The following is a 23,287-nucleotide window of genomic DNA, read 5'->3' on the forward strand; positions in this document are numbered from 1 at the left end:
TTCTCCTTATTGTAATGTAAATGTTTATCCTTCTTCTGTCCATTTGTGTATTGGAAACAGATAAATTTTTTTGTAAATTTCAGGTCTATAGCAAACGGAACTTTGCCCCAAGACAAACTGTGTTTCTTTAAATTGATTGTGATATAATTTAATACTTGCATTGTTACTAATTTAAGGGTTTTTTTAAACATTGTAATGTCTTTTTGGGATTCAGATGGTGGAGTGTAGCAGTTTGATATGATTATGGGTTCCAAAAATAGATATTGGACTATATTTATAATCTGGTCTGTACCTGGGAGTGATTAAGTTATGATTAGGGTATTGAGTCCCCACCCCTTGGAGTCCCCACCCCTTGGTGGGTGGGAACTCACAGATAAAAGGCATAGCAAAGGACAGAGTTGAGGGCTTTTAACATTGGAGTTTTGATGTTAGAGTTTGATGCTGAAGCTGGAGCTCCAGGGAAAAAGACAGTGCCATTCACCTGATAGTCTACAGTTGACCTTGTAGAAAAAACAGAGAAGCTGAGACCAGAGGACCCCAGGAAGCCTGAACCCTCACAGACATCGGCAGCCATCTTGCTCCAACATGTGAAAATAGACTTTGGTGAGGCAAGTAACTTATGCTCTATGGCCTGGTATCTGTAAGCTCCTACCCCAAATAAATATCCTTTATAAAAACCAACCAATTTCTGGTATTTTACATCAGCACCCTATTGGCTGACTAATACAACCTCCAATTCCTTTTGCTGAGTGTAAATATCAGAATCCATTACTGCACATAAAAATGCTCCATCTGTTCTGATAAAAGCAATGTCACCTTGAGAAATCAGTAGCAATAATGAGTGAAGCTGTGATAGTCTGAAGTATCTGGTTATCCATGGTTAAAGATAAATGTATATTCTTCATGAGGTTGCAGTTAATACAATTAAGGTATCAGGAATGTCACTTGCAATGTCAAGACCAAATAGGCTCTAAGTCTGGTTAAAATCTATTTTAAAGTATTGTTTAAATGCATTAAGTCAGCTAACCTAGCACACTTAACCATTTTAATTTTATCCTTTTAATATTAGAGAGACTGGCAAAAGCAAAATATAGAGTAGTTCTTGGAGAGGAAAAAAGATGAATTAAAAGCAAAAGAGAAGTTAAATTGCACAGATAGTAAAAGAAAGAAAGAACCAAGACAAGTGAAGAGTGAAAGAAAAAAAAAAAAGAAGTGAGAGAAAGTTCATTATTTTCATATGGGTTGGGGAGTGGGGGATGGAAATGAAAAGGAAATAAGCAGATCATATTTCATCAGTCTCTTGAGTTGTTTAGTTAGACATTTCAAGCATATCCCCAAGGAGAAGACTGGGAGAAGCACATACCACTAATTTAATTTTCTTGTTTGGGCCACATACCAAGGAAGAAATGATTGGCTCCTCAACAGAGCTGATTTCCCGCTCACATTTCTGACCATAAATGTACAGTAGTTTAACATAGCAAGAATTCTTAAAAGATTACTTAAGTATGTGCTCTTCTCAGTCTACATTTATGCTGCCTAAACTCTGAGGGATTGTAACAAAAATCTCAAATCCATAATTAGAAAATAGCCTATAATTCAAAATATTTGACTTGTTTATAAGGAAATGAAAAACTCAGTATTGCAATTAAAATCTAAAGGAAAATGCAGAGTTGCTGGGGGTGGAAGGTGAGGGGTGGGGAGGGTTCTAAAACTTTGCCTGTAACAATTTCAATAAGAATTTTCTCTTTCAAGATCAAGAAACTTTCAGTAGACTAACCCTGTAATATGTATAATTTGCATATGTCAACCTCCTTTCATATACACAATCATTGGCATCATATCGGTTATGGCATAATCCTTAGACTTTGAAACCGGTGATAGCTAAAACAATGAAATTGTGAAGTTCTGTTGCTCACATTAATGAATCTCTTTGACTAGGCCCAAGACAGACCCAATGATTGTTTAACTCTGCAGTTTGTTAAGTAAAACTTTAGTGTAATGTAGCAAGGTGGAATAAGGGAAGCAGGCTCCAGGGCTAAAGTTTGTCTTGCTTTATTCTGTGAAAAACCAAAGCAAGCAAAACTGAACTGAGGCATTTTCTCTTATTAATCATTCCCTCAAAAATTACCCTATGTAGGCCTGATCCTAACATTTAGGAAGTCTGCAGCAAGAGTGCAATATAGGCCCACACGTATAGAGACAAAAATTTAAAAATTACTAATCAGTATAACAAACTATTAAATAAGTTATGTTCTATCCTCCTCTTATGACAAATATATTTTAATGACCTGGAAGTCCAGGTTTGAATTTAGAATTTTGGACTCTTTGAGTGACTAAAGGCCAGCAGGACTCTAAGTAAATTGCCCTTCACCTCCCTGGCCTTCTTATCAACTGTGCCAAGGTTGCTCTCACCTCAGCCATTGCAAATTCTGTTCCATTTATCGGATATGCTCACACCAGCCCCCTCAAATTTCCTTCCTAGTCACATTTTCCTTACCTTTCATATTGCAGCCCAATATGAAAGATATACACAAGAATGGCATTCTGATATTCTCAGTGTGTAATGTTATGCATTTATTAAAATTATTTTGTGATTACTACCACATGCCTCGAGCCACGTCAGCATTTGTTCACTGTTGGATCTCCAGGATCTGGTCAAGTGCATGACACATAGTTGATGCTTATTGAATATTTGAGCATAAGAATTATTTCTGGAACTTCTAAAAATGGAGATTCCCTATAGCCCCAACCACAGGTGATTCTGGAGTGATTGTCTTTGACCACATGTAGTAATGTCTTTTTTTACGATATACTTTTTTTTTAAAGATATTTAGATTACATTAATGTTAAATAAAAAATATAGGGGATTCCAATATGTCCCACTCCCTTACCCTCGCACATTTTCTCACATTAGCAACATCTCTCATTAGCGTGGTACATTTGTTACAGTTGAACAGAATTTGGAGCATTGCCACGAAGCATGCATTATAGTTTACACTCTCTCCTGCACAATTTTGTAAGTTATGACAAGATATATAATGGCCTGTATCTGTCATTGCAATGTCGGTCAGAACAATTCCCAAGTTCCCAAAATGCCCCCATATTATAGTTATTTTTCCCTCACCCACCCTCCCCTCAGAACCTCCAGTGGTCCCTATCTCCACGTTAATGATAACAGTTCTTCCATTGCTAGAATCATAGTAAGTCTATAGTAGAATACCAGCAAGTCTACTTTAGTCCATCATTAATTCCCCAGTCCTGAGGATTCTGGGATGGTGATGCCCACTCCACCGCTAATTGAGAGGAGGCTTAGATCCCATGGGGCAGATGCATGGGATTATCTTGCTTGCAGTTGCAGATTCTCTCTGTTTCTTGGGATGATTGTTGCCCATGCAATGTATTAAGACCTAACTTTCTATTATATATTCTCTGAAGTTTTTTTATCACTCTTTTGATCCTTCCTCATCTTCTCTTCCCCCTTCTATTACCAATAGTAACTTCAACTGTTTCCACTGCACATTTTTTTGGTATACACTTATTTTTATTTTTTGGTCATGCTTTTTAAGGTATAAATTTCTATAGTAAGATTAACCCTTCATTTGGTTTATCATAAATTTTGACAAATTATACATTTGTATAACTACCATCACAATCGAGACAGAATATATAATATCTGACACATCATTTCCTTTTGATATTTGTCATACTGCAGTGGTGCTACTAATTAACATGTAATTCTTCAACACTAGAATAAAAACTCCAGGAATAGTATCTACTTCTTTAACTTCTCCCAAAGGTATGATAACAAATGTGTGTTAGATAAACATGTTGATATTTGATGAACTAATTAATACGTGCTGTGCTATAGAATATGCTACCTTGTACATCATTGTTACAAAATGTACATTTGTTAACTATCACAGAAAACAATAACTCTCAACGTGTTAAAACACAAGCCCCAAGAAATACATGAAATTCAGAGTTTACCATCTCCTGTTTCTGCACAGAGCTGTAAGCCCAAATTGTTCTGTGGATTAATCACCCAATGATTGCTGGTCACAGTGATATCAAAGACAAGCCAGCCCACATCTAAGGCTTGGGTCTTTCTCGTGTCTAACAGGAACAGATCAGCATCCCTAAGAAGAAAAAGAACAGAAAAAAATTAAAAGTTTGAATGAAGATCATCATTTCCTATACTTAAGTGAAAACATTCTAAAAAGATTTAAGAAATAACAGGAGTTAATTAAAGAAGAAGGGGAAACAAGTGACTCAAGGGATGGAGTAATAAGAAACGGAACCTTTTATTGCTGGCTTGTAACTCAAACCTGGTGCAGATTAGGAATATCTGAAAGTAATTTCCATTTCTCTGCTTGGCACTAGCCTTTACAAACAGACGCCGTAGTCTTAATTTGGTCCCTGGTCATCAATGTTCCCTGAAACCACCATCTGTAAATAGTCCTCGCTGGCAAGTTCTCAATCAAAGGATTCAACTGAATAGAGCCAGAAACTTAAACTTGGATGAGTGTAGACCCTTGAATGGAGGGGCACAGCAGGCTGTGATGCAAGCATCTGCTTCAGGAGAGTTATCATTTTCCATTTTTAACTACAGAATTTATTTTATGGATACCAAAGGCCAAGACAAAATAATAGAATGCACCATCAGAATAAGGGATAAATCCCATAAGATGAGTGGCAGATTCTATCCTGACTTGCTCTGTCGTCTTCTAAAGGTAGAAAGGTATAAATTCCCTCAGGGCAGTAATGAAGGTAAACAAACTATATATTCTGGGCATATTCTGGGTATTAACTCCTATAAATATATTTTGAACCTTAATTTTAGCATTAAATTTATAAATATGTGAATTTTTGTTAGAGTCCAAATATTTTAAATAATATTTTCTTGCTACAGGCACTCTCTGAGGTAAACGTTAGATATCCTAACATTTAATATTTACAACAACTCTTTCCAATTCATGAAATTGAGACTCAGATAGGTTATTTGTGAAACACTAGAACAATTTCCAGGCAGAATAAAAGTAACAATTATGTACATCTTTATGACCTTTTATACTGAGCTGAATCTATCTATGGAAAATCAAAACTGTATCATAACAAGCTATGGTAAGCACTTTTTTACTGCTTTTGTCATCTATCTACATCATCGAAGGTCTTCAAAGGCAGGTTAAGAAATGTTAAGAAAAATTTTTTGAATGAAACCAAATCATACACAAATATTTCTTTAGAGAAAAATTACTCCAGCAATGATAATTGAAAATTTAACAGTAATTAAATAAAGAATTTTTGACACTTGGAGTAGTGAAATTAAAAGTAAAGCCTCCATGCACAAAGGAAACAAATTCCATTTGCATGCATGTATCTAAGCAAATACTTCAGTATCACACACAGAAAGGCAGAAATAATCCTTGATGTGAATATTCTGTGGTTATTGAAATTAAAGCAGTTATCAATATCAAAATATACTAAACAAACAAATATATGGAATTTAATTTATATTTATGGAAATAACTCATAATTGCTAAACAGATTTTTCTCTTTTAGGTAGAATTTGATTATTTGTTTTGATTTTGAAATAGATCAGGATAGTTATTTCTTATACAGCTAAGTGGAAGTCATCATGTAGTTGATAAATACAGAATCATATTTAATAGGTAATGGATTTCTAGAACCCAGGTATACTTATTGAATAAGAAACATATAGATATATTAAACATAACTCCTCAAAAGTAAAAAAAAATATGTATATTCATATATGTGTCTGTCTGTATAGCTTAATACAATTTAGTAATTATCAGAGGTTTTATACATGCCTAGTCATTTTTGGGAAATTGGTGGGCTTGTATATACTGATTTGCAAGGAGCGTTTTCTTATTTTGAAAAAGGAAAGAATTTTACATATATGCCTTGGTTAGCTTAAACACTTGCAGAGGAGTGCTTTACTAAGGACTGAGCAGTAGCCAAAATTCAGCAAAATTTGAGTTACTACCATTCTTACAACTCATCTCAAAATATAGAGTAAAAGAATGGGAAAACCGAGGCTGTATATCTAAGAATATGTTAATGGAAGAACAAAAACATGACATTTACCATCTTTAATAAAATAACAGTGTCATGTAATGGAATAATCAAGGATTTGGGGATTGGACAGAACCTGAACAATTAAGGAATTCCTCAGTCTCAGTGTCCCCACATATATAATAATCTTTGCCACAATCTTTTGTGAAGACCAGATGCAACATAATATGAACATCTATCCGAATGAGAGGCAAATTACAATCGAATCTTTACAAGATCCATCATACTAAAGAGGCCTCTAAATTGCTTAATTTTTAACTGTGAAGTTTGAGAAAGTCTTATTTGAAGAGGCACATAATAATCTTCAAATGGCCTCAATCAATGCTAGTTTTGGATGCGTACAGATTCTAGCTGACACAATCAGTTATAAGAAGAAGGAAGAAGAGAAGGCAGAGGGAGGAGGAGAAAGGAGAGGGAGAGGTCAGAACAAGGAGGAAGAGTAAAAAATGAGGACACAAAGAAATTTAGTAATTATTACTGGGAGTGCTGCCACAAAAATCCAACTATCAGCTGTCTCTGTAAATCACTCTTAAACCACCCTTTGCAAAAATCTCTTATCTATAAGCACAGAATAAGAGGTTGCTGTGTATTTACAATATTTATGGGTATAAATAAAGACTAAAACAAACAAGCAAAAAACTGTGGGTTCTTGTGCTTTTGATAACACCATGTTTCTAATGACATCATCACGCACAGATTCAAAAATTGTTGTTTTTCAAGCAACACAAATGGACCCAAAGATATGTGCTTTGTAAAACTGTGATATATGATTAAATATGTGATCATATGGGTAAAGACATGAGGTCAAAGATACATATGGGTGTTTGAAGAAAGTTATCACATAAATTTCTTGAGAATGGAAAAAAGGAATATTAATGAATTATTTTATAGAACATGTAATTTAAGCATATATGTGTAATTACATTAATAAACGATTATGTTTTGGTGATTTTTAACTATAATCCTTATATAGTCATATCTATAACTATATACAAATTCAGGTGTATAAGTATTTGATTGACTCTTCTAACCTTTTGTGATCTCCTACTTGGATAAGGGGCATGTTCTTTTTATGTGTCCTATCATGACAATATGGTCCTCATAATCAGGCAAACACAGAATGTCAAGGTGCCTGGTAGCATGCCATGCATGTAGTATTGGATGTTTGAAAATGTTAACTTTCCCCACTATCTCTGCAGGTGAATAAACGGAGAATTTTCATTATAACACTAAAAAATAAATTTTGACCAGAATTTTGGATGTGAAATCAGCAAGCATTGGATTCTACTCTGGAAGTGACCAAAAGAAGTCACAGAATACTAGAACTAAGCGGAACACTAGTTACGTAACCATATCATTATTTTATTGATATGAAATTTTAGAGAAGTCAAATGATTTTCCTGAGGTCATTCAACCAGCTGGAGCACAACCAGGAGCAGAACTCAGGTTTCCATATTCCTTTTACATGGCAGTTCCCTTTATTCCCAAACCATATCTTAGTCACTCTTTTTTTACTGAAAGGCCACAGATTTTTGGATTGTGGTACTAAAAGTTTAAACTAAGCCATCAGTCTAAAACAGGATGAGTAGAAATTAATTCACTTTCTCAACTTAACATTCATCCACTCCCTGTGGTGGTTTTGTTCTATATCAACTTAACTAAGCTTGAACTACTAACCTGTACAGTTCTGAGTTAGGGTTGATCACAAGAGAATTCTGTATAAGATTTGGTAAGTAGAAGTGAAGCAGTAACCATATTTATCCTTGGAAGATTGCTGTAGAATCCAGCATTATTGCAGCTTGAATAAATTGTTAAGGTCTGCTGGCTCATCTTGTTGACATGTGGCAGAAGCTGGGCCCACAATTGCCCCAGATGCTGCTGAATATCCTTTCTCAGTTCCTCTGAATCCTGAACCAGGCATGTGAGCAGCTCTGCGATGCAAGATTTGTTAGTGGGTGTTCTTAGGATGGTCACTTTCGTTGAGTGGAGTCGATAGAAATCAAATTGCAATGGGTTGAGGAATGAATACATGTTGAAGAAGTGAAGAGAGTGAAGGAGAGTTCTGGGTCAGTGAGCTTGGCTAAGATAAGTAGAAGAGAAATAGTGTGGAATTGGGGGTAAGGGGAGCAGGGGCAAACAAGATTAATTAGGGGAGTTTTGGGTTAGTGCAAGAGACATAAGAATACTTATAGGACACATTTAAACTCATATTTAGAAGACTGAACATCTCAAACTATTTCATCACCAGAAGAAATATTTGTAGTCAATACTGAAAATCTTCTAAAATAAGCGTATGCTTGACTATCTTTCTGTAACACTGCCTTGGAGTTTTCATGTGAGTTCAGTATGAGCTTACTTCTTAACAAGGCAAATTAGTTAAACTAATTTGTAGTGTATGGATCCTTGGATGGGACCACCATTCATGGAAAATAAATTCACCTGCTTGTTTCCACTGGCATTTTCTTATTACCCGAGGAGACGTTCTAAGACTTAAAGGGTCTCTGCAGTGGCTCACTATGTGTCTGATTTCATAAAGCAAGAATCATAGTTATAGGTGAGGTTGGCACTTAATTGATGCAAACAATGACTTTCTATAAATAGGTTTTGTGCAGTATTAGGAAAAATAAATATGCCTCTTTAAAATCACCTTTCTGAGTCTTTTTTTTTTTCTTCTTTAAATGAAGACTAAAACAATATCTGCCTCAAAAAGTTATTACACGGATAAAAAACAACTAAAATTCTTTGCAAATTACTGTAATTGCTATATTCTTAACAAAACAAGCTCATGGTATGTTAGTGCATACATATTAAGTTGTATGAATTATGCTTGATGATATTATTAGGGTCAGAAGTGACTTTTGCAGTTACGACTATAAAAGTTTAGTTAGTAACCTGTACTTATAAATTTTGAAGATAGAAATTCTTTCACTTATTTTCTACTTTAGGAATATTTAATTGTATAAAGTCCATAGTGACTCCTGGTATCAAAATTCAGTTAGAGGAAATAAATACGTTAAAAACTTATTTAAAAAGAAGAAAAATTATTTATATAATCAACATTAAGAGATAATGATATATAAATATTATATAGGTCATTATGATTTCATTTATATTTGTGTGTATATGTGTGTGTGAGTGTGGTATTTGAAGAAAGAAAGAAAGAGAAGAAAGAGTTCATATTCAAGAGGATAGCCCCTCTATTATCTAAGCAAGGAGCATTAACCTGTCCAAGAAAAGCTTTTGGAAATTGTCTGGAAACTATCCAGATACATTTTGGAGGAAGTGTTGGACTTCTACTCCATTTCCATGAAATGTGCATGTTATAGTCCATGATGACATTGTCCCAAAATTTATATTATTATAACTACTTTACCTTCTCCCATCTCCTTTTCTCTTTGAGTATCTCATCAAGACGAGTAACAATGGAATGGTGGCCACCCTAGGAAATAACATATGTCTTTTTTTGGGTATTTCTGACATAAAACTATGATACTAGTTAAGGAACCCATCCTATGGCTTCAGTACTGAACACATTATCAAGATATTATAAGTTAATATATGATGTTCTCTGGAGTTTATGATGCCAAAAGCTTTTCTCCTTTACCATAATTTGTTACAAGATGAGGCTGTTAGCTGGCTGATCTTTTCAAATGGCAATTATTTATTCTCCCAAAACAAATGTGAAGGTACAAAATTCTGTAAATCTCACTGAACATCAATTTTCAGAATGTCTAATTCCATTCTGTATTTAAATTTAAAAGCTATACATACAAGTTGGTAAAATAGTAATATTAGATAAAATTGAGAAGCACAGCAGAAATGGCAAATCAAGTTGAATTCCCACTAAGAAAATTCAATTACAGACATATTATTTTTTTTAATTGCTGAGGCATTGTTTATGTTTAGTAGGTTTCCTGACTTTACATCACCCCATAGCTCCCCCACAGAGAAATTGAAACATGTACTACTAGGTATACATTTAGTACATAGTATGTCCCCTCATTCAACAAGTAACAAAGAGGGGAGACTGTTACATAGATAACCCAACCACGTTGAATGTCCCCTAATAAATGAGCAATGTCCCGAGTACAAGTTCCTAAGAAATAATTTATACTATGACGTCTGTGATCCAAAATAAGGAATAGTCAAAGAAAAATTAATGGATAAAATGCTTTATGACAAAAACTGTTCCTATTTTTAGGGTTACAAATTAAATTTTCAAGAGGGGCGGGACTTTTCTACCGCAGCATCATGGACATTTTAGATCAGATAATTCTTTGTTGTGGGGAGGAGCTGCCCTGTTCATTTTGGCATGTTTAGCAGCATCCTCACCCAATCCCCACCCCAGCATTTCTACCCACTACAAACCAGTAGCACCACCACCACCCCTCAGTTATGACAACCAAAAAGTGTCTCTGGATACTGCTAATTGTCTCTTGGGGGGAACAAAATCTCTCCAGTTAAGAACCACTGAAATAGAGCATGATCCCTGCATGCTAAAAAAAATGCAAGCTTTGCCTGTGTCCTGTTCTGTAAACTTAAAAAGGCAACATGAATCATGCAAATGTCCTGCTCTGCCATTCCCCTCTTAAGAGCCCAGGAGATCTTCCTGAGTGGAAATCGTCAATGTGCACTCTAAAGCATGTTCACAGAAGAATTGCAAATCTTAGACAGGGTGTAAATATGGAGCTGACCGTGAACCGGAATGATGACAGCTTCACTAGATTTATCCAACCGGTGAAGGCGGCTAATGACATCAAGCAGGCTAGCTTAAAATGTTTTTACAATGGTGTACAGAAATTTATATTCATAGCAGAGTATTAGGAAAAGGTTGAATTATTCATAGCACATTTTCTGTGAGGAATATATAAATATTTATATATATGTGAAAATTTTAATTCATGTAAAGGACTTAGCACATTGTGAGTTACATGGCAAGTGCCCTTTAACTGGATAAGTGCTGGCTGCTATTCTCAATGGTAGTGATACTGGCCTTGACTTGATAATTTTATTTAAATTATTATATTCATTATACCCTTAAACAACTTAATGCTTAGGGATTCTCTCTCTCTCTCTTTTTGTCTAGGAATTTCCTACTCATCTTGAAAGTCCCAACTCAAAGGTAAACTCAGCTCAGTGACTTCTCCTAAGGCCCCTCATTCTTCCATCAAAAAAATTAATTTCCCCTTCATTTATATTTCCACAACGCTTGACATACTTACATCATCGTGCTTAGCACATTGTATCAAAGCTGTTAAAGTCTGTGTGCGGCAGCCTGCCACACTCCCGGACGCCCAGGTTATGAGCTTTCAAGGCCTTATTTACTCGACCTTACATCCCTGTGCTTGCCAAATGCTAGGCGCTCAACACAAGCATGCCGACCTCAGCTGAATTATCTGGAAAGTTCAATCAGTTGGAAAACCTCATTTCCCAATAATGCCAGATATATGAGGTGTTCCTGAAGAGCAATGCCTTCTATAGAGAATTTGGAGCTGTCAGCTTCATGCATAAAGATTAAATAAGTGAAATGACGCAAAATGTGTTAACATTTTACCAAAAAACAAATAAAGGTTTGGATTAATTTCAGAACGCTCCTTTTAATTGCACACATTTAAATATGAGTAGGAACAAATGGGGGAGGCAGTAAGTGCTCAGAATACAAGGTTTAATTTTATGGGTTTTAACCTACATTACAATAAGTAAGTGGGAAAAGAGATGACATAAGGAAGCTGTCTATTTTTCTTTGATGTGATTACATAACGCTGTTAGAGAATTCATGAACTACGTGATTCATGGGTCAGATGGTGTCTTGAAGGTAAAATATACCTATAAAACATCAGTCTAGACCACTGCCAGGATTGCCATTCCCAACACTCCTTGGCAATATCTTAAAGAAAGTGATCTTTTTGTATGTGTAAGTAAGCGCTGTCAAACATACTGCATTAAAGAATACCGTCTGCACTGATTTTTCATGTTTCTGAGTCTAATTCAAATTACAAAGTAGATAAAGTACTCATTTGATGTAAAAAGTTCTAAGGAGTCAACATAGCTTTGAAAGTGGCCAGGGGTACTAGTTGTTTTCCCTACCTCTAGTTAGTTCTTGATATAAATAATGTATGAAACTGAAATTATCAAAGCTAAAAAGAAAAAAGTTAACTGGAATTTTAAATTACCTTTTCAACTAGAAATTCTTACAATTTTAACTGTGATGATATCGTTAAATCTATTTCTCCTCTCTTATAGAGAATTAAAGTCAAAGTTCCAAATTGTCAAGATAATGTATCACTTATTAAAAAAAAATTCTTCATTTTCTGTGGGAAGAAAAGGAAAAGTGTTTTAAACCCTGGCTTTTGTTGTTGTTTTGGGTTTTGTTTTTTGTTGTTGTTGTTTTGCCAGTTCCATGTCCTACATGGGAGAAGTTGAGAATGCTGCTTGGTAAAGGTAGTCTAAAATTGCTTCATAATCTGGACTTTCTCCTTTTTCCACTCTCTCTCAATTACAAAAAAAGTACAAAAAGGGATAAAGAATTAAAATTTAAAAATTACTCAGTCTCGTAATGATGAACAGTTGATGCTTCTTTCCAATCTTCCTCCTACATAAATTTATTTTAATTTGTATAATTACATGTATTAATTATACTGTCTACTTTTGTGCAGCCTGAGAATTTCCCAAAGTTACTAAACATTTTTCAAAACCACCATTGGTACTTACTATACAGTATATTTTCAGGATATGAAACATCATTTTTTCTCTTCTGCTGAACTTTGACGATGTTTTCAATTTTTGTAATTGTAAACACGAATATTCTGTTAAGCATTTTTACCTGAATCTTTGTTGACAATTCTGATATTTCCATAAGAGAAACTCATAAATAAGAAGGAGGTGCAGCGGTGCTCAGAGATGTATTCACCAAATGCAATGAATGTCTCATGATGATGGAGGAGATTGTTGTTATGGGGGGAGGAGTGGGGTGAGGGGGTTGGGGGGCATATGGGAACCTCATTTTTTTTAATGTAACATTAAAAAAAATAATAAAGACCAAAAAAAAGTGGAAAAAAAGAAGAAGTCTCTCATCCCACCCTATCCCATCCCCATATCTCTGCAAGTGTATTTTAAAGAAGAGTTCTTTAAAACATGTGCTTCTGGGACAAGTTCACAGAGAGCTCCAACAGTATTGCTGTTAAGTTGGATGGTGTTCATTTTATTATTTATCATCAAAACATGCAAATTCCTTTTCCAAGTATCAAAAATCAGATAATAAAAGTAAATTTCACGAAGTAAAGACCTAGCATCATTTTATTTACCTTACCTTTGCATAAAAGTAGGTGGTCAGCAAATGGTAGGGTAGCTGTGTTACTATAATATTCAAAGACTTGTGTTTCCCCTATGTATACATCTTTCTAAAACTCAGTAAAAGAGAAACTTCTATAGAAACTATATGAAGATATATATGACTGAAGTATTAATAAGCCTAAGCAATGGTCTTTGAGTTGGGATAAGCCTTAGTCCTTTCCAAATTATCTGCAAACATTTTTTAAATTATTTTTTGGTTTTCATACTTTTCAGATTTGTAAACTGAGTCTCCAAGAGGTGTAACAATTTCCACCAAGTCACCCAGCTTGTATATGTAAAACTCAAACTTAAATCTAGATCTGTGGGAATCCCAAAGCCCATGCTCTTATTGCTATACGTTACTATTTGCTACAGTGACTTTGAAATCCTATGTAGAAACCTGAAACATTGTTTAAAGCATATGTGTTGCTTCTATATATTACATCTCTTAGAAGTTTTTTTTTGGAAAAGAGTGTATGAAAAGTGAATTCAATCTTGTGCCAGGCACAAAGATTGCATTTCCTCACAATCAATGCAAAATAATGCACTCCTAGCAATGGATAAATGCCTATTTCAAAGCCAAGGCAAGGTTTTTTCCAGTCTTTGACCTGATCGACAGTATTTAAAATTGAAATGTAAAGTTTGTATGTGAAAGTTGGTATGAAGTTGGAGATTGAAAAATCCTATATACATTAGCAAAAACTAATACCACAGATGATAGTGATTATGGCACAACCCTAGAGAATGAGACTCATAATTCAGCAACAATGCTTAGCAGTAGAAATTCAAAAATGTGAGGTTAGTAGAAATGAATTAATATCAAATTGAACTTTAAAAAATTCAAAAAAGTTCGATGCCACTCCAGGGTTTAGCAGGGAAAAGCAAGAGAATACCAAGCAAAGGCATACATGTTCTTTGACATTAGAAATCACTTCCAAAATATTTAGGAAAATATCAGTGAAGTCCTGGGTCCAAGAGTAGATTTAAACACATGTTAAAAACTTTTCAAGTAAATATGTTTCTTCTTTAAATTACCTTGTATCTCCGTATACTGCCAAATTATACCCAAGAATACTAATAGAACTTGCAGGTGTAGTTGGAAATATTCAAGAGCAATGTTTTTAAAGTCAGATATAATTAGAGGTTTATGAGAGGTTCAAGACAGACAAATGTCCTGTTCCTTTTTAAAAATAGAATTGAGATTTCCCAAAACTATAAAATCTGATAAGCTAAGCATCAATACATATAAATATTCTAAAATGGATTATTAAATTAAAATCAGCATAGGTTCATTCAGAAAGAATTCTGAAAATTATCAATAGATTCTCCTATTCTGTGTTTTCATCATTTTTATCATTTCTTAAATAATAGAATTCACATCCTTAAAAATAGAGAAGTGAGTGAAATCTCAGAGAGATGGCTAGTTAATTGGATGACATTCAAATATATTCTGAGCATATAGAACAATGGGCCAACATAAAAGTTAGTTTCTTTGTGATCAATGTGAAATTTTGTATTTAAGTTCAAATAATCAATAAATACATTCTAGAAGATAGAGAACTGGAAAAAAAGTGACTCCCATGAAAAATACTAGGGTATGTTAGATAATCAAATACACATTCAAAGTGCATAAAAATTTATTGTAATCAAGCAAATAAAGATAATGAAAGCATTTTAAGAGATGTTAATGGAAGAAGTATCCAAATCATGGATAACAACCATAACTTTGAAAACATTAATTCATAACAAGCAAAGTAGTAATGCTAACGACTAAAAAAAATAATACGATACCATCCCATCTTTAAGGAGCTCACAATCCAAGTTTGGAAATAGAAGGGAAAAACAAATTATAAGTAAAACAATTTGTTAGCTATTGAAATAAAATTGACCACTATATGGTGTATTATTTTTAGTCCTAGACACAATTTTAAAAGATGCCATGATTATTAATATTAAAAATATTATATTACAGTATTCACTATATATCCCAGGACCTGACTATGAGGAAATAAATTCAGCATCCTCCTTTTATAATTGGAATACCTGGAGTAAGCTGTTTTTAAAAAATAACTCACCTACAGACAAATAACTAGTAAGAGAGCTGAGGAATGAACTCAGATCATTCGACTTTGCAATTATTGCCCATAAGTATAACTTTGTCCATAGATCAGTATTAATTAAAGTGTGTCCTGCTTAAGTGTGACACAGGACATTAATATGAATGAAACACCCAAAGAAAAAGGTCCTATAGCCAAATAACTTGAAGGAAAACTGGGTAAAAAGAAGTCAATTGTTTTCTTTATTGTAAAGCCTTTCTGGGCATCTAATATTCTAATTGCATTGTGAATCTCCAACAGGATGGTCTAACAGGTAGCATTTCCAAACGTATTTGACCGTGGAAGCTTTTGTTTTTTAATTGAATTTCATGAGGGCCCAGTGTTCCATGGCACATCCCCTAGGAAACTCTGGTACACTGGAAGACTTAAGACAAATTTAAATGTCAGAAACTAGAAATACTCAACATGAAGAAAAGTGGGCTTTAGGGGCACATGATAGCTGTCTTTAACGATTCTGCTAATCAAAGAAGGACATGGTATTTCACCAAAGCAAAGATCCAGATCTGACGAAAGAAAACTGCTGGTAGAGTTCACCACAACACAGGATTCCAATAGGAGATAAGAAACACCGTAAAGGAGCTGTCCAACAAGCTGTTGGACCTGTTGGAGATGTTGCCCAAGGGATTTCTGTACTGAGTGAACAGTCAAGAGAATATGGGTAAGGTTCCTATATAGCTCATATTTGATGGTTCATTTGTAGTAATTGTCAAATGAGATTTTCATACATTTATCACTCCGGACTACCTGTCCAATGTTGTATCATTTGGAATGAAGCATCATATAGACAAAACACATACAGATTAATGGTCAGAACTTGTGGCAAATACAACTGTCTCCTATCGAAATACACAAACACACATACAATTTATACTTATGCCAATGGAAAATAAAGTAGCTCTTCTTTAACTTACAGAGCACCAGGTTATATAAGTTGTCTTAATTTTAAATTTCATGTGGAGAGAACAAAATGGAAGTTTTCTGGAGTGAAAGATAAATTTACAAAATGTGACAGCAGGCAACAGAAAACATTTACAAGGCAGCATGCGACCATTTAGTACACAGATTGGTTTCCCGAGTGGAAAAAAATTGTAGAAAGTAGAAGGAACTCTTCACTCTTACTTTTCTATGTGCTTCTGATGGAGCTGGATATCATTACACCCAAAGAAAACATATTTTGTTAAATCACATGGGTCATGAACGGGATTCACGACAATTTAACATTTGTTTGCAGGATATTAAGTTAGACATAAAGTTGATACCTATTTGTGTATTCCTTGATGATCTGATATATGCTAATCTTAAGTGTTTCATTTTCAAATCGATTATTGCTCCGGTCCTTGTATATTCGGAATTCAGCTGCTGTCACTGCTTCTCCATGAGGAATTTGAGTAAGATCAAACCGAAATTCTTTATAATGCCTTCGCTGGTGAGAAAAATCCTTGTCTCTCTCAACTGAAAAAAAAAAAATGAAGGAAAAAAGTTAGTCCTCTATAAAATATGGAAATTAATGGTAAATTCTTTGAGAAAATAAAAACAAGTAGGATTTATTAAACTGGGAAAACATTAAAACCACAGACTCATACGTGTTTTCAGTTAAGGAAATTCCACAAACCAAATGCCTTTAGTTCAAAAGGAAAAAAAGAAAAAAAAAAAACCCACTGTGGTTTATGCAAATTCCAGGATCCTGAGTAGAAAGGCTATCCAAAAATCTTTTTAAAAGTGAAGGTTGTAAAATGATTAGCAATATGTATCAAGAACAAAAACTCAAAAGGGCTCATACATGCATTAGGAATATGCTATAGAAATCTCCAGAGTTCCAGGTAAATTCACTGGTGAGATTTATCACAACCACAGAAGGGAAATAGTGAAGAAGGCTGAGTGCAGGCAACTAAGGACTTTGTTTATAACATTTCAAAGGTCAAGTAAATAAATTTGTAGTAAATTAATTTGTAGAAGAAATATTATTTCTAAAATGTCTTTCCCCAAAGAGATTTTTATCTGCTTTCAGTAAGTGAAATCCCTTCCTCCTCCTCCTCCTCCTTTAAATGCCCTTGCATGAATTCCTAGAAATTATTTAATATAAATCCTTACCCCAGGTGCAGCATAGAGCCTCCCAAAGTTCTTTATTTGCTCTTACTCAGAAATGAGAGGGGAACATAATTTCATCCTTCAGAAAACTTCCTACCAAATGAAGTCAGAGAAATTTTCTTTTAGGAATACTAAGGAATTTTGAAAAATTTTGCAAACTAGGTATCAGGCATATTGCTATCTAGTCTGACTTTGTAAAATAGTCTGAGATGGTCTATATCTAGTGAGCACCAAAAACTTTCTTAAGAACCTACCTATTCAAAGGCCTCAATTATAGAAATGCAATATCATTTGATAGAGTTAAGTTTCTCAACATTGGTAGAGTCCTTAAAATCTCAGGTACCTGGGATAATATAGGATAGGATGATTTTTTAAAATCCATTGAAGATATTTCCCTATATTTTCTTCTAGGAGTTTTATGGTTATTGCTTTTATATTTGGGTCCTTGATCCATTTTAAGTTAATTTTGTATAATGTGTGGGGAAGCTATTCTTTTTCTTTCTTTGGATATGGTTATCCAGTTCTCCCAGCACCATTTGTTGAATAGACTGATTGGGCCCTGATAGGTGGGCTTGACTGCTTAGTCAAAAATCTCTTAACTGTAGATGAGGACTATTTTTGAGTTTCCATATGAGTTCCATTGGCCAATATGGCTATCTTTATGCCAATACCATGCTGTTTTCACCACTGTAGCTAAGTAATATGCTTTTTTTTTTAAGATTTTTTTAAAAATTTATTTCTCTTCCCCCCAGTTGTCTACTCTCTGTGTCCATTTGCTCCTCCATGACCACATCCATCCCCATCAGGGGCACCGGGAATCTGTGTTCTTTTTGTTGCATCATTTTGTTGTATAAGTTCTCCATGTGTGTGTCACCATTCCTGGGCAAGCTGCACTTTCTTTCACGCTGTGCGGCTCATCTTAAGGGGTGCACTCCTTGTACATGGGGCTCCCCTACGCGGGGGACACCCCTACGCAGGGGACACCCCACATGGCAGGGCACTCCTTGCACGTATCAGCACCACGCATGGGCCAGCTCCACATGGGTCAAGGAGGCCCGGGGTTTGAACGGCGGACCTCGCATGTGGTAGGCAGACGCCCTATCCATTGGGCCAAGTCTGCTTCCCAGTAATATGCTTTAAACTCAAGAAGCAAGCGACCTCCAATTTCTTTTTTAAGATATTTTTTGGCTATTTGGGCGCCTTACCCTTCCAAAGAAATTTTATGATTGGCTTTTCTATTTCTGTAAAAAATGCTGTTGGGATTTTTTCTTGGGATTCTATTGAATCCATAAATCAGTTTGAGTAGAATCGGCATCTTAACAATATTTAGTCTTTCAGTCCATGAACACAGAATGTCCTTCCATTTATTTCGTCTTTCTTCTTTGGTTTCTTTTAGCAATGTTTGTAGTTTTCTGAATACAGATCCTTTATGTATTTGGTTAATTTTATTCCTAAATATTTGATTACTTAGTTGCAATTATAAATGGATTTTTTTCTGACTTCCTCCTCAGTAGTGATTGCTCATCAGTAGTGTATAGATGTGCTACCAACTATTGTGTATTAATCTTGTAGCATATTGTTGAACTTATCTATTAGTTCTAGTAGCTCTTTTGTGGATATTTTGGGGGTTTTCTAGATATGGGATCGTATCATCAGTGAATAGCAACAATTTTACTTCTTCCTTTTCTCTTTGGGTGCCTTTTTTTTCTTTGTACTTCCTAATTGTTCTAGCTAGAACTTAATTGCTCTAGCTAGAAATTCTAGCAAAATATTGAGTAACCGTGGTGACAGTAAGCATTCTTGTCTTGTTCCCAGTCTCAGCAGGAAAGCTTTCATCTTCAAGATCCTGTAGTAAATATCCCATACTTCCTTACATAAGTTTTATCCTTTTGGAGTAATAAAAACATTTCAAAATTGATGGAGATGATGGCAGAACAACTCTGGATGAAAATGAGAGCCACTGGGTTTACACTTTAAATGAATAGTACAAAACATGGGGCTATATATCCCTGAGAATCTGGTGGTGGATGGAAGATGGGCTGTGTTTAAGAGGGCAAATATAAGAACGTTCTCTCTTGAACCATAACAAACATACAACATTAATATAGGGTTTTAATAATTGGGTGGGTTGGGGGGAAAAGACACCAAATGTAAGATATAAGTTATAGTTAGTAGTAATATTTTCAGGATGCTCTTTGTGACACAAAGTTCTACAATAATGCAAATTGCTTTTGGTGGGGTGATGTGTGTGAGCCCTGTATGATGACATATGTATTTGTTTTGTAAGGTCACAAATTTTACTATACACTTATTGTTTATGTAAGTGCAGGAATGATATACATAAATAAAATTTTGTTTTAAAAAAACATTAAAAATATTTTGTGATAGGTGGTAGTTTCTTTTTGCATATATGGAAGTAATTTATTATAAAGAGGTCACCACAGATCAATGGGTAAAGGAAAAATTATTTAGTAGTACTGAATTACTGGTACAGTAAAGAAACATAAGGTTAGGTCTTTATAAAATAACAAGAACAAAGATGGAATCCAGATGGATTAAAGACCTAATGAAATGGTAAATTATGAAGTTAATAGAAAATATCAGGGAATGCTATTGCAACTTCAAATATTTCTTAAAAACTTCAAAAGTAAAAATCACAAGACAAAATAAAGTATGAGCTTGATTACATCAAAATGAAAGACTTAAGCTCAACTTTGGGAGTACTAGACAATGTTAAGTAGATGACAGAAGGAAAAAGATATCTGTCGTGTCTAAAACTGGCAGGCACTCAAGTCTAGGTTTACAAGGAACTTCTGAACTCAAGACGAACAAAACAAGAACTCCCAAAGGGAAAATGGGCAAAGCATATAAAATTATTTTGTTGTCTCTTTTGATAATTTCTTACTTTATTTTTCTCCATAGAAATTCATCCTATTCCAGAAACACTCATGTTTCTTATCCTTAAAACTCATTTACCTGTACAATAATACTACTAGAGTATAAAATGAATGCTAATGATTTTATATCTCATGGCATAGTACAGAGCAAAAATACCTCCTCCCTCCGAAAGTCTGGCAATTATTTGACAAATGCAAATGATAAAGTTCCCTAAAAAGACTCATTGGAGTTACAATTATCTAAGGAAAGGATAAATGCACTTTGCAGAAACAAATGGACATGTGAAATAATGCAATATCTATCAGGTCTCATCTAATGTAGAACTCACCATTTCCCCTCAAGGCTTAAACAAATATTACATGAGTGCGGGCTCTTGCAAATGTTATGCTTTGAAGTAGATTTCATCAATGGTTTCTGGTGATAATTTATTTCTCCCTTTATGTTCAAGTCTCTTCTCATCAATCCTCAAGATTTAGGAATGAACAAACATAAGGGAGAAATGCAACTATGGACTAAAGTAGACATGTAATTATACTAACAATGGAAGATTTGTATCATTGATACAAAGCCAGTGGCCACCAGAGGTTCTGAGGGGAAGGAGAGGAAAGGATAGGTATAACATGGAGGCATGCGAAATGATGGATACAGGCCATTATACATTTTGTCAAAACCTATAAAATTGTGCAGGGAAAAGTGTAAACTACAACGTAAACTATAATGCTAACTATAGTCTTTGGTTAATAGCAATGCTTCAATATGTGTTCATAAATTGTTTAACAAATGTACCACACTAATGAAAGATGTTAATGTGGGAAAATGTGGGAAGGGGAAGGGGAGGGGTATATGGGAATCTCCTATACTTTTGATGTAACAGTTATGCAATCTAAATCTTCTTTAAAAATTGAAAAAAAAATGAAAAATAAGTAAAAAATTATTATCAATCCTGATGGGTAATTATTGCAGCATCTCCTTCCACTCCTTTTTTTTTTTCTTTCCCTTTTTAGTTCTGTCCAAGAGAGAAAAAAAGAAAAATACATTTGGACTCTGCTTCAGGGATGATCATGGATGACACCCATTCCAAAAAACAGAAAGTGTCTATAACTGCAAGCAAGACAGTTCCATCCATCTGCCCCATGGGATCTAAGCCCTCACTCAATCAGAAACGGAGTGGGTATCACCATCCCAAAATCCTCAAGGTGGTCTTCTCTTAAACCTTATGCCCAAAGTGTGAGCAGTCAAAGAAAATATAGACAAATGGGACCTCTTCAAAATTAAACACTTTTTTTTTTCAAAAGTCTTTGTCAAGAAAATAAAAAGCCACACTCCCAAGGGGAGAAAATATTTGGAAACCACATATCTAACAAGAGTTTGATATCCATGTTATATAAAGAGAACATACAGCTCAATGATAAAAAGACAAACAACCAAAAAAATGGGCAGACTTGAATATATATTTCTCCAAAGAGGAAACACAAATGGCCAAAAAGCACATGATAACACGTTCAACATTACTGTCTATTAGGGAAACGCAAATCAAAACCACCATGAGATACCACTTCATACCTTATAAAATGGCCAACATTAAAAAAAAAAACCAGAAAACTACAAGTGCCAGAGAAGATATGGAGAAATAGGAATATTCCTCCACTTTTGGTGGGAATGTAGAATGATGCAACCTCTGAGGAAGACAGCTTGGCAGTACCTCAAGAAGCTGAATATAGAAATGCCTTATGACTCAGCAATCTCATTACTAGGAATATATTCAGAAGAAGTAAAAGCCAGGACACAGACTGACATTTGCATACCAATGTTTATAGTGGCATTATACACAATTGCTAACATATGGAACCAGCCCAAGTATCCATCAACTGATGAATAGCTAAACAAAATGTAGCATAAACATACAGTAGACTACTATTCAGCTGTAAGAAGAAATGAAATCAGGATACATATGACAGCATGGTTGAAACTTGAGAATACTAAGTTGAGTGAAATTAGCCACACACACAGAAGGACAAATACTGTTTGGTCTCACTAATATGAACTAAATACTATGAGTAAACTCACAGAAGTAAACTCTAGAGTATAAGTTACTAGGAAATAGAATGTGGGCTTAGAATGGGAGCTGATGCTCAATGTATGTAGAATTTTTAACAAGATTTATTATGAAAGTGTGTAAATGAAAAAAGTTGATAGTGATGCATTATAGTGGGTATAATTAACACTGCTGATTTATAAATGAGACTGTGGCTGAAAGGGATAGCCTGTGGATGTAAACGTCAGTTGAAAGGAAACTAGAGAAAAATCTAGGAAATGTATAACAGTGATTTCATTGGTATGAAGATTGTGGTTAATAGTATAAATATAAGAAAGTTCTTTTACAAAGTGTTAAGATTATGGTGATATATAGGAAAATTACGACAAATTACATGGGTGATAGTTAACAGTAATATTGTAATTTTTGCAGCAATGGCAAAAAAGATACTGTATAAAATCTAAGAGACAAGTATAGGGGGTAGGGAGGGTATGGGATTTTTCCTTGTGAAATAATGAAAACATTCTAAAATTGACTGAGGTGATGAGAGCACAACTCTGTAATGAAGAGTATATATGTTGAATGGATTATACAGAACATGGGTCTGTATAATACAGGGAATCCAGTGGTGGAGGATGGATTGTGATTAAGAGGACGAATATGAGAAAGTTCTCTCATGAACTATAACAAATGTATAATACCAATACAGGATGTTAAGAATTGG

The 23,287-nt window shown here is 34.6% G+C and overlaps 1 protein-coding gene across 1 annotated transcript in view; it reads right to left on the minus strand.

The window, feature by feature from the left end:
- BMP5 (bone morphogenetic protein 5) overlaps positions 1-23,287 on the minus strand; it is a 123,823-nt gene that overhangs the window by 44,276 nt on the left and 56,260 nt on the right. The window contains exons 2-3 of the mRNA XM_004453637.4: positions 16,802-16,994; positions 3,988-4,136 (exon numbers count right to left, since the gene is read on the minus strand). Of these exons, the coding sequence (XP_004453694.1) occupies positions 3,988-4,136; positions 16,802-16,994 (342 nt within the window). The remainder of the gene's footprint in view (positions 1-3,987; positions 4,137-16,801; positions 16,995-23,287) is intronic.

This window comes from Dasypus novemcinctus, chromosome 11, assembly GCF_030445035.2.
Source record: "Dasypus novemcinctus isolate mDasNov1 chromosome 11, mDasNov1.1.hap2, whole genome shotgun sequence".
NCBI lineage: Eukaryota > Metazoa > Chordata > Mammalia > Cingulata > Dasypodidae > Dasypus > Dasypus novemcinctus.